The 12,618-nt window shown below is 41.0% G+C and overlaps 1 protein-coding gene across 1 annotated transcript in view; it reads right to left on the reverse strand.

Annotated features, from left to right (window-relative positions):
• Positions 1-559: 559 nt before the first annotated feature.
• Positions 560-12,618, reverse strand: part of LOC115079464 — a 95,042-nt gene continuing 82,983 nt past the window's right edge. Inside the window, exons 31-35 of the mRNA XM_029583082.1 lie at positions 12,253-12,379; positions 8,895-9,049; positions 5,705-5,728; positions 3,124-3,202; positions 560-1,271 (exon numbers count right to left, since the gene is read on the reverse strand). Coding sequence (XP_029438942.1) covers positions 1,265-1,271; positions 3,124-3,202; positions 5,705-5,728; positions 8,895-9,049; positions 12,253-12,379 — 392 coding nt within the window. The 3' untranslated portion in view covers positions 560-1,264. The remainder of the gene's footprint in view (positions 1,272-3,123; positions 3,203-5,704; positions 5,729-8,894; positions 9,050-12,252; positions 12,380-12,618) is intronic.

The raw sequence follows: 12,618 nt of genomic DNA on the forward strand, positions 1-12,618 counted from the left end.
TATAACATACTATTGTAGCAATTTTCAAAAGCCATTTATGCGTGTAAAACTTATTGACAATTCAATGGCAATTTTCAAAAGCCCACTTTCACACGTAACGTGCAATTACACATATAAAGCCCAGTTTTAAGCATGTAAATACTTTTGAAAATCACCGCCATTAGTAGCAGGTATGACATGAATAGCTGACAAAGTGAAAGATGGACGCCGAGGAAGGAGAAGAGAGAGACAGGGAAAGCAAATTGACGGAGATAAGTTTTGCGCAAACTTGCAGAGCAGGAAGCATAGGAGCAAAGGGAACGTCAAAGATCAGGTTTTGTCAGCAGCATGGGAAGAAGTAGGAGGTTAGCTTAGGTCAAGGTCAAAGCCTAGGATGGGAGAGGTTTGTGGGGGATACTCATTCAGTTCCATCAGATATAAAGCTCCACAGTATTCCATGCAAACTGTGGAGAAGAGGAGTGACCTAGGAAAAACCTGGACTTGGTAAAGATTAAACAGGCAGCCACAGTTTGAACACATTCTAGCAGGCAGAACAATGTCTGAAATAAATAATGTTTATTTCTAAAGGTAGAAAAATGTATATAGGCTAGTTAAAAAAAAAAGTCATCTTACTCCAGTGCTGCGAAGTACAACACTGAATCTGTACTGACTATTGAGATGGAAACAATTTGCATTCATTATGTTTATGGCATGTAATAAACAAATTGTCACAAATTATATGAATATTCAAAACTCAGTAATGTGCAAAGCTTCCAGCTCATTAAAACAGAGTGATCATTACTGTACATTAGAATTTGAAGACGGTATAATACATATGTGATTCACAGTGCAGTCTGACATATTCACATCACTTTCTCCTCTTTCAGGGCAAAAGGGATCCAGCTGCCGAACTGGAGATAGGTGGCTAGATTTGCATTTTTGCAATAGTGCCGCCGTCACTGCAATTAAAATTAATGTTTCTGGAGGTATGGGAAGGGAAAATATGTATGAATTTTATATTTTCAAATATATGCATTTGCTTTCTAGCACCTAACTCAAGACACAGATATAGCAGGAATAAAATACATGGGTACTTTGTAGCTGCATAACCAAATTATCTCTGGTACTAAGTATCTGCCTGTTGTCAACACTAGACGGCTTACCAAAAATTGCCCTCTTTCTTATGTTTAAAACATGTTTTTAAAGTGCTTTTGTCAGTCAATGTTTACATAAAAGGAATCAGCATTGGAGAACCATCTTATGCTAAGGTTTTCATTCTCAGCATTCAGTATCTAAAAAGACATAAAAGAAAAATAGTAGTGTTAAACAAAACAAGACTAGACTTTGACTATAAAATAAAGTCATTTTGCTTGTATATTTCTTACTTCTGGAGTCCACTTCTGGAGACCACTCTATGGTCAGCAGTTGGTATATATCCTGGCAGTGTGGACAGGAATAGCTTGGCAGAATGAATGGGGACTGTTGGTCAGTACAGATTCAATGTTGTACTTCGTTTTAACCTGTGGGTTAAGTTGACCTTGGTAGTCAATACATTTCTAATGCACTGACAGCAGGAAAGGTTACTGTGTTGCTAACTGACTGAGTATTATGGGAGTAACCATCAGTAAACTGCTTAGCTATGACATATGCAGATGTTCAAACTGATTATTTGGGTAGTTTTTCTTTGAAAATATTTCTGAAAATTACCATACCCTGCTATATACGTAGCTCAAATTATGAATTAGGCACTGGAAAGTACTCATGCACAGTTGAAATTTTCATTTTTGTATTTCCCCTTTCTCACCACCTTCCCCACCCCCTGACCTCCCTATGCCTCCTGAAAACCCATTTTTTCAGTCTCTAAATATAGCTGCCTAGTGAATTGTCTCAGTGCGAGAGAGTTTTCAAAATCTCTGATCCAGCCAATCAACTGCTTAGTTATCTGGCTAGATCATTCTGAAAATTGCCCTTGGAATGAGAATCTCATTGGTAATCAGTTGGCAATACACTCCCCTAAACATGTAACAACTCTGCAACTAAGCTACAACCGCTTACGATCTGTTTCCAAACCAACTGCTAATTCATATTGGAAATAGATAAAGTCTCACTTGGATAATGCAGTGATAACAAATACATTTTGTTCTGTCACACCTGAAATCACCTGTAGAGAGTCCACTCTTTACAGGTGATTTCAGGTGTGACAGAACAAAATGTATTTGTTATCACTGCATTATCCAAGTGAGACCGTATCTATTTCCAATATGAATTAGCAGTTGGTTTGGAAACAGATCGTAAGCGGTTGTAGCTTAGTTGCAGAGTTGTTACATGTTTAGGGGAGTGTATTGCCAACTGATTACCAATGAGATTCTCATTCCAAGGGCAATTTTCAGAATGATCTAGCCAGATAACTAAGCAGTTGATTGGCTGGATCAGAGATTTTGAAAACTCTCTCGCACTGAGACAATTCACTAGGCAGCTATATTTAGAGACTGAAAAAATAGGTTTTCAGGAGGCATAGGGAGGTCAGGGGGTGGGGAAGGTGGTGAGAAAGGGGAAATACAAAAATGAAAATTTCAACTGTGCATGAGTACTTTCCAGTGCCTAATTCATAATTTGAGCTACGTATATAGCAGGGTATGGTAATTTTCAGAAATATTTTCAAAGAAAAACTACCCAAATAATCAGTTTGAACATCTGCATATGTCATAGCTAAGCAGTTTACTGATGGTTACTCCCATAATACTCAGTCAGTTAGCAACACAGTAACCTTTCCTGCTGTCAGTGCATTAGAAATGTATTGACTACCAAGGTCAACTTAACCCACAGGTTAAAACGTATGGGGAAATAGTCAGCCATTGACCGGCTTGTAAACAATTCAGCTTGCAAAGAATATACTCGGCTATCTTAAAGATAGCCACATAACTATCTGGTTAACTTTAGGACTACTCTATGGCATGACCAGAGTTAGCCAAATAAATTATCTGGCTAACTCTGAATATTAGAGCTGGCCAATATTAACTTCACCCTGGATCACTCCTGGAATGCACCGACATTATCTGTTACAGCTTTTCCTATCAGGAAACTATGTAACTGAGGTACACAGTAACTAATATCACATTGGAAAGAAAGATTGTTGTCACGTACCGTCTGTAGAACAATAGCAGGAGAGTCGTGGTGAGAATCAGGAAGATCAGAATAGAACAAGTAACAAGCGCTATTATCACTGAAAGAAAAGAAATATATAATCGTCACTTGGGATCTTTAAGATGGATCACAAATATATTTCCAGGACAGTATAAAGGTTTTCAGCATACTTTTCAAAGCCTTGTCCACAGGTAAAAGAGTGCGTTACCTGTGGCAATGAGCTTATGCAAAACTGTCCATCCAATATGCGGGTAAAGGTATGCACGTAGGGCTTGTATACATATACTTTTACCCACAGGGAGCAGAGGGAGCAGTTTGCACTTAATGCACAGACATTTGCATTTTCAAAAGCATATACGAGTTTTTCTTCGAGAGAAACTATGTGCACCTATTAGCAAATGTGTGCGGACTGCTTTGGTGGAGAAGTTTTCAAAGGGAATGTGCACGCTTAGGTAAATTACTTTATTTTAAAACATTTATATTCTGTTTATATTGGAACCACCTTGCTAAGCAGATTTGAAATCTATGTGGGCAGTTATAAAATTACTCCCATTATGCAGAGCCATTAGTCCCAGTAACCTGAGACTGGGACCACTTCTCCATTGATTTAACTGATTTTACAGTTAAAAAGTTACAATGCAGACATTTCACTTGTTTATAACCACGTCAAGTTATCAGTCTGAATGTAAGTGCAGCATATTCAGCCACTTATCCATTTAAATCATAGCCGGATAAATAGTTTTGGGGGGCATTCCAGGGAGGGGCTGAGATAGCCGACTAACCTAGCCAAAATATTGGGTCTATCCGGATAGGGTAGCCGGATAACTTTAGACCTGCTTCTGAGGGTAGGTTTTTGGTTATCTGGCCTTGTGTGGAGGGGTAACGCGCTACTTAACCACTTATCTATAAAAGATATCCGGCTAGGTAAATAACAGTACAGCATGCGACCAATCCCCTCTCTTCCTCCTCCCCAAAGTGTGATATTAGGGCCCTGGCAGGCCATATTCTCCCCCCACCCAAACCTCCCCCTATATAAATCTTGAGGAAGTGCCCGGTATTCATTGCCGGTTCCCGATTCCCGGTCCCAGTGTTCCCCATACCATCGGGCCACCTCCCTGCCTTCCCCTCCACTCACCCACAAAAGCGAATCTTTCTGCCAGTAACCCCCCTGGACCCTTCCCATACCACCTGATACCTTTATGATATGAGCCGAGAACGAGGGTCCCCCTGCCACGTTCCTATGCCTCTGACAGAGGCGGCACTGAAAGCTTCCAGCGCTGCCATTGTCCGGGTCCTGATACTCATAGGTTAGGGATAAAGCACAGGGCTGCTTCTACAGCCAAGTCCAAAAACAAAGCACGTTCAAGCAGCATTGTAAAAATGTTTCTAGCAATAATTTTGTTAATGAGTTTGACAGTTGCTTGGTTTTGATTGTAAATATTACTACCCTGGGGGTAACCTGCAAGGAGCAGCAGTTACTACCATGGGAAACTTCTGGGCAGACTGGATGCACCACCTGGTCTTTCACTACTTTACTGTGCTACTATGTAATGGGGTCAAATGCCGCAGAAACATCCAATAATACAAGGACAAAACCCCACTGGATAGTATCCAAAGTGGAAATTAACAAAGTCTCAGTACTTAATTATTTCCAAAATCCAACTGAAATTGATCAAGAATTGGAAAGTCCTCCTTATAATCATTAAGCTGCTTTATTAATACAGCTGCCTCCATTAATTTTGTCAAAAATGGAAGCAATGAAATAGAACATTAGGGGGTAATTTTCCAAAAGATTTACACACATAAAAGTAGCATGTATAATAGTAGTTTTCTAGAGCCCTTTTATGTGCTTAAAGTGCACTTATGCATGTAAAACCTATTGACAATTCAATAGTATAAAGGGATGTTTTTGCAGGTGTGTTTCGATTGGGGAGAGAGGTTAAAACAGCATATGCACATGGCAATTTCACATGTTTTTGTGTACTTTTGTCCTCACTTAGATGCCTGCACAAATAGTAGGTGAAAAGCATGCAAGGGCTTTTAGCACACATACCTTGTGATTGCTAATTTTTCATAGTGAAACAACACTACTAGTTTCCTTTTGAAACTTGTCTGCAAGGTACATAGGTTGGAAGTGCCTTCATGCATGGCAAAATAGCACAAAATTGCCCCTTAAAAGAGTAATTTCGGTAGAAAGCCCACATCATCAGAGGAAAGTTACTTTCATAGGGCTAGATATACTAAAGGGTTTTTTTCATTTTCTGTCCATGAGAAAAATTCATAATTCATCCAGACCATAGTAAGGATCATCCACATTGCATGTCCTTATGTAAAAAAACAGAATCCCAAATTCACAAGCAGCCACTCCTCTTCCTCTGATCTATCCCTCCTCCTAATGGGATCTCCCACTTCGGGAGGTAGGAATTCTGCTTTATCCTAGAGTGCTATGTAATAAGGTTTAATAATTTACTATGGAATTAATTTCCTCTTACAACTATAAACCTTTTTCTAGTTACTGTTTTAATGTAATCTTTTTCTGAATGTTCTATAATGTGGCTTGCTTTATGCATACTGTACTTACCATTGCTAATCGTCCTGATGGTTTCTGTCAAGAAAAAGAGAAATATACTGGGATAAAATATGTGGTTCATAACAAGCAAGATAAAGCACAGAGTGATCACAATCTTGAAAATGTTATTGCAGATGTGAAAATAATTTATGCGAGCTACATAATTATAATAAAAAGGAAAGCTGCCCTGCACCTTCCTCAATGGTAGAGAAAGTGAGCTCCACCCCCTCTCTCCCTGTACTCACCAGATCTGCCCCTTTCTCTCTCTCTGTATGAAACTGGAGGCAACCCCTCCCCCCCCCCCGCCCCCCCAGAAGAGACGTATAGAGCAATCCTCTGACTCACTGGCTCCCGTCAGCCAAACTGAAAGAGGAAGAGGAGGATGGCGGCCTTGCGGTGCCTCTGGCACATCCTCTCTCCTCTCCTACCGGGGCCTGAATGGAGGGCTTTGATCCACATGGGCAGGATGCGCAGAGACACTGCATGGTTGCCAGCCGCCTCCTCCTCCTCCTCCTGTTTTTCCGATAGGAGCCGATAAGTGAGGTGGTCTGAGGGTGGGGGGAGCAGGGAGAGAGTGAACCTGGAATTGCGGGGTGAGGGGGAAGAGAATGAACGGATCGGGAACGGGGGGAGTGAGTGAGTGAAGTGGGGACGGGGAGAGTGAACGGGAATAAGTGAAGAGTTCATGAGGTGGGGGAGGATGTGAGCCAGGGTGAATTGGGGGGTAGTGAAGAGTTTTGAGAGAGAGGAGTAAACCAGAGTGAGTGAGGGGAATGGATAGGGCAGGAAATGAAAGAGGGATAGTGATTGGGGGAAGTGAATAGAGCAGGAGAAGAGGGGGAGTGATGAGTGAACTGGGATAAGTGAGGGGTTTGTGAGAAGGGGAGGGGGGAGGTAGTGAACCAGAGTGAAAGAGGAGTTTGGGAGTAACCAGGGTGAGTGAGGGAACCAAAGTGACTGAGGATTCATGAAGACAGGCGGGGGAGTGTCAGCTTCAAGGGGAGAACCAGGGTGATTAAGGGATTCATGGCGGGAGAGAGAGCCAGAATGAATGAGGAAATTGAGAGGAGGCAGGAGGGAGAGCGAGGGGATGAAAGGGGATGGAGGTGTGAATCTTGTACCACACATATCAATTACACAGGCTTTACTACCAGTTTAAGGATACAGTAACAGCACTGAATGGAGTGAAAGCAATCGTAAGTAACATTTCTCCTAGAAAGTGAGCGACAGCCTGAGAAATGTTTCAAGGCATCTGAAAAAGACCTTTACTCTCATGTCTCCAAAAGCTTGCTTCAGAGTTAAACTGTCTATAAGAGACCCTCCTCTTTCATTTTAGAGCTTTCCTACAATTCAGGACTATTTTACATGACAACAGGGCTGCATTAAGCACTTAAAGTGCACTTCTGTGAATGGACCCCCTTTTATTTTTTCCATATTGATCGCCACCCTACCTCATCTCCCCGATACTCACCCTCTCCTCCTCCCCAGCCCATTAGTTCAATGCCGTCCGCTCACTGCTGCAGATTTCTTCCTCTATACCAGCTGACAGGAGGGCAGCTGCATGTGACACTTCTGGCCTGTGCAGGCCAACACAGACACAGCTCTACCTTTCTCTGCCTATTCAAGAGAATATGCAAGGCTCTGTCTTCCCAGTGGGGAAGAAGGTAGGCACTAAATACCAGGGTCCAGATGGCCAAGGAGTTTGACTGACCTCAGTAACCACACCAATCTATGATGGCCGAGCCTGCCCTAAAATGTGCTGGAAAGCCTCTGTTCTTCTGAGACATGAAAAACAGACCCTGGACCATTTTGGGAAGGGGCATTATGCTATGCTGCAGTCCCAAATAGCATTCAATCAAATCTACATGGTCCGGCACTTGAACTCCATCTTAGAAAAGGCAAAGGGATTCACTGATTACCTCCCTCCAGAGGATGAAGATGAATTGATGCTCTTGGCATCAATCATGGCTCAAGGTAAAGAGTGTGAAAAGCATCTTACTCATTCAGCATATGATGCTTTTGAACTGGAATCAAGAGGCTTGATAAAGACAAACTCTCATGGCTGCATTCATTCAGCCTTTATGAAGATATACAGGAAAGGCTTGCAGCTGTGCCTTTTTCAGGAAGTAAACTCTTTGGAGACACAGTTAAAGAAGCCATGGAAGACCTCAAAGGTCACCATTCGATGCGTCAAATGTTTTCCAGTACTACTCAGAGTCCTCCGCCTCCTACAGGGGGTATTGAAGCCGCGTGCCTAAGAAACACTTCTTTCCTTCAAGGAGATGTTCCCAGAATTTGACTTGTCCCAGACAGCAAAAGGGTATGAGGCACCACTGCCCTGAAGGTATAAACTCTAAGCCCTACACAGCCACCTGATCAAAACTAGGGATGGGGTTTTGACTAAATCCAGAGTTCATAGCCAGCATTCCTGCCTCCATTACAAAAGATCTCTCTGTGGGAGGGAGACTGAGATTTTACACAATCCATCGTCCCTTAAGAATTTCTAATATTTCAGTCCTTCAGACAGTAGGAAGAGACTACAGACTGCATTTTCTGCAACCTCCTGTACATTTCCCACTAAAGTTGTATTTTTGTGCATCCATCAGTAAATTCTAAGGGTAGACGTTTCTTCCCTTTTGCAGGCCAAACAGTTGATCCTGCTCTACTACAGAAAAAAAGACAGGGATGTTACTCCAGGCATTTTCTAATTCCAAATAAAACTAAAGGATAACATCCCATCCCAGACCTAAGGGTGTAGAACACATTTTTACAATGGAAAATGTATTTTCCCTGGGCATCTTGCTTCTCCTTTTAAACAAAAGAGACCGGCTATGTGCCCTGGATCTGAAGGAAGCATCTATCCATGTAGATATACATTCAAGCCATAGGAAATATCTCAGATTTGAAGGCTTTTTGGCCTTCTGTCACCTATACAAGTTTTCATAAAATATCTAGCCATAGTTTTGGCTTAATTATGCAAACTGAAGGTGCATGTGCTTCCTTACCTGGACAGTTGGCTAATCAAGGGCTCATCTTGGGCAGAAGCAGATGAATCCATATGCAACACCATTTGTGTGCTGGAGTTACTAGGGTTTGTTATCAATTATTCCAAGTCCAATCTCAGCCCAACATCTGAATTGGAATTTACAGGAGCTCTGATAGACACAAGGAACGTTGCTTTTCCCAGCAGAAACGATCTTACCTGGTTGTCTGTAGCAGTACACATTAGCCAGAGAGCTTGGATCTTCATCTTTTGACAAAAGGCCTGTATCACCTTGTCCACATCCTATGTTAGGAGTCAGTCTGGGGAGAACCTGTTGTGCTTTATATACCCAAAGCATAGGAGGAGTGGTTGCGCTAGGAAGAGAAAAACAAGACAATTCCAGAGCAGTTTATTGTAGGTCAAATGTGTCTCTGCTAAAATATGCAGGCTTGCTAGGAAAAGTAAAGGTAGCCAATGTTTGGTATTATCCATTTAGCACAGACATATGAGTTCTTTTCCTAATTGGTCAGAAATGCAGAACTGGACCTCCAGTGGAAGAGAGGGAGGAGGGAGTCACTTAACCCTTTCCCCCTTGGAACAAACTTTACTTCACACAGAACTTTGTGCTCCCAAGGACTTGTAGCTGATCTTGCTGAGGTAGATGTTTCCAGAAGATATATTACACAGCCTATTTACAGTCGGTATTCCAAGTCATGTGAACAGGGATTTTCTCTTCACCCCCCTGCTCCTCTGTGCTCGAGGTGCAGACTTCCCAATGAGTTTAGTTCTAGTTTTGCAACCTGGGTTCCAGGATACGGGATATCTTTTTGTTTAGGGTAGAAAAGACTGAAATGATGTCTTACCCATGTGGTTAAGTCCAACAGTGTGTTACTGTCTGGCCACCATCTTGACATGGGACTGGCCACTGGAGCATGATTAAAGCATGAAATTTTGCAGATCTCATGGAAGTGTAAAGATACTGGTAGGAATAGTTCACTGGAATATAGGCAGCCTCTCCTGATTCCTGCCCTGTTGCTTAGGGTAGCACTGGATCAGAGGGTCCTGCTCAAGAGACGGGGTTAGGAGGTTGTGTTTGACTACCCCAGGCCCTCCAGACTCTCCGCAGAACCACCGGAAGCAGTTCTTACTTCAACTCCCGCTCTCCTGGAGAAGCCACTAGAATCTAGGCTGTTATCGGGGATCCAGGTACAGCCCTGCTGGCATGAAGCACTCACTAGGAAACCAGAAGGGTGCACTGGACTCTGCCATCCCCAGTGTGAGCGAACTGATTTGCTGTCACATTTCTGTTTCTTTAAGTTAGACAAAGCGGGGTCTTACATAAAAATAGGGGACCTGATTCAGGTCATAAATGAATCCCCCCCATCCCTTCAAATGAAGGGCATTACTATTGATTTTACTTACAAGGTTCAAAGTCCCATGGAATCCAGAATCCTGCCTTATCCCCTCCCACTTGACAAAACTAATATATGAAGTAATGGTCATAAAATTAGTAGGGCCTTGCCATCTGATACCCTTTGCTTTGTTTTGTGTGTTGTGTGTGTGTGGGGGGGGGGGGGTGCGGTCTCTGGCCTAATTTTATTTTGTTGGGGGACTTTTTTTCTTTACATTTCAGGAAATAACATGTGCTATCTGCAAATAGTGTGCACAATTCAGAAACAGTACAATCTATTTCCCAAAACCAACAAAATGAAAAAAAAAATTCCAGAATTCAGCAGATTTTTTTTTTGTTTTATTTGCAAAAGGTCTTTATGTTGTTGGTATTCCTCTTTAAACTTGTGGTGAGATCCCTGATTTTTGGGTCCAGGAAATAACTGAGCATGTGCTGAAAAAGTCCAAAGCATTTTGATTGGACCTTTCCCAAAGAAAGAGGAAGAAAGAGACCTATAGAGTTCTTCCAGAGTGAGAGACTATCAAGAATGCTGGCATGAGATGACGCAGCCAGCACCATGTGTCAGGTAGATCCCCAACCTGGCTGCCAACAGCTGCTTGGGAGAAATATGGAATCCATTCTTGTGGTAACAGCTTTTGCACTTAAATCCATGACTGGAACCTATACTTTGAATCTGTTGGGAACTGTGAACACAGTAAGACATTTCCTCTTTTGATAGCCAGAAGGCTAACTATTCCAGAAATCCTGAAACAACATCTGCTAAAGTTCCCTACTTGAGTACTTTATTTCATTATCATTTATTAAAATGTATTAATCGCTTAACACAAGTTGATCTAAGCGATTTACAAATGTTACAGTCACAGAATAAAAATATAAAATACAAATAAAGCAAACAAACAAAAATAATTTCTATCACAGATAACATTTGCAAGGAAATCGTATTATATACATTAAGGGAAGGCTTGTTTCAGTAAATAATTTTTTTAATGCATTCTAAATTTTTAAGGGTCTTCTAACTGAAGTTCAAAGGGTAGCATGATCCAAAGAATTGGTGCAGCAGTAGAGAAAGCCAAATCATGTGTAGTGGCATGGTGGGCATGACGAACAGATGGAATATAGAGTAAACCTTGTTGGGAAGATCTCAACTGACGGGATGGTTTATAGATTTTTAGTAGTGGATTGGACCAAGGGCAGGAGTGTGAACTCAGCAATTTGAAGGTTGTCATACAGATTTTGTACTGAATTCTTTGACCAATTGGAAGCCAGTTTAATTTTTCAAGGATAGGAGACATATGTTCATACCGTTTAGTACCTGAGATTAGTCTGGCAGCTGAATTAAGTAAAAGTTGTAATGCATATAATGAATTGGATGGAAGACTAAATAGAAGACTATTGCAGTAATCGATGTGAGGAAAAATGATTGCACGAATGATAGTCAGAAAATCATGATAATGTAGAAGATAACGTAAACCTGTCAAAAGACGGAGTTTATAGAAGCCACTCTTAACGATGGATTTAATGTGTAGACAAAATGAAAGAGTAGAATCAAACCAGACACCTAAACTTTTGACTGGGGCACTGGCTGAGAAGATAGTGTTTTCAAATGAAATAGTTTGAGTAGGATAATTTGAATGAGGCCGATGAATAAGAAGAAATTTGGTTTTAGAAATATTGAGGGAAAGTTTGTTTTGATGAAGCCATTGTTTAATTGAAGACAGAGGTGAAGAGTTTTGTCCCATGTTGCTTGTAGTGGAATGTAAAACTGAATATCATTGGCGTATATTTTGTATCCATCAGTAACTGTCGCAAGCAATTTGGTAATTGGAGCAAGATACATGTTGAATAAAACTGCTGACAAGTCAGATCCTTATGGTACACCAGATTTTAGTTGATATAGTATTGATAATTGATTATGATGTTTGACTTGTTGCATTCGATTGTGTAGATAAGACAGAAATCATTTTAATACATTTCCAGAAATGCCACATTCACGTAATCGAAAAGAAAGAATTTCATGATTAACGGTATCGAATCCTGGTGAAATGTCTAGTGAAACCAAGAAAAATCGTTGACCAGAATGTAGACCTCTATAAAGTCCTGTGAGGCACTCTAAATGATTTATTATTGTTTAACTGGTAAACCAAAGATTAAAGCAAATAAACTTACACATTTCTTATTGTAGAAATGTTTTTAAGATCTTCCAGTGAGCTGAGGAATAATCCTTCCACTTGACATTGATGAAGGGCATTTATGAATGTTTGAGGCTGATTATCACTGGTAAATGAGAGAATACCTATGGTAGGAAAACATGAAACAGTATCACAAAACTTTCCTATGAACACAATGAAGCTTCATACCTCCTACATCATGAAAATTATGTTCAGTCTTTTAACATTTTCAGTGTTTTTAAATCATAAGATTTGATAGTTGTCAGAAATTATCAAAATCCTTTACAGGCTTCCCAGAAATAAACTGTAAAAGATAAAAACAAACGAACAACTTTCAGGGGTGGGTACAATAGTGGTTTAACCT

This window comes from Rhinatrema bivittatum, chromosome 17 (genome assembly GCF_901001135.1).
Source record: "Rhinatrema bivittatum chromosome 17, aRhiBiv1.1, whole genome shotgun sequence".
Taxonomy (NCBI): domain Eukaryota; kingdom Metazoa; phylum Chordata; class Amphibia; order Gymnophiona; family Rhinatrematidae; genus Rhinatrema; species Rhinatrema bivittatum.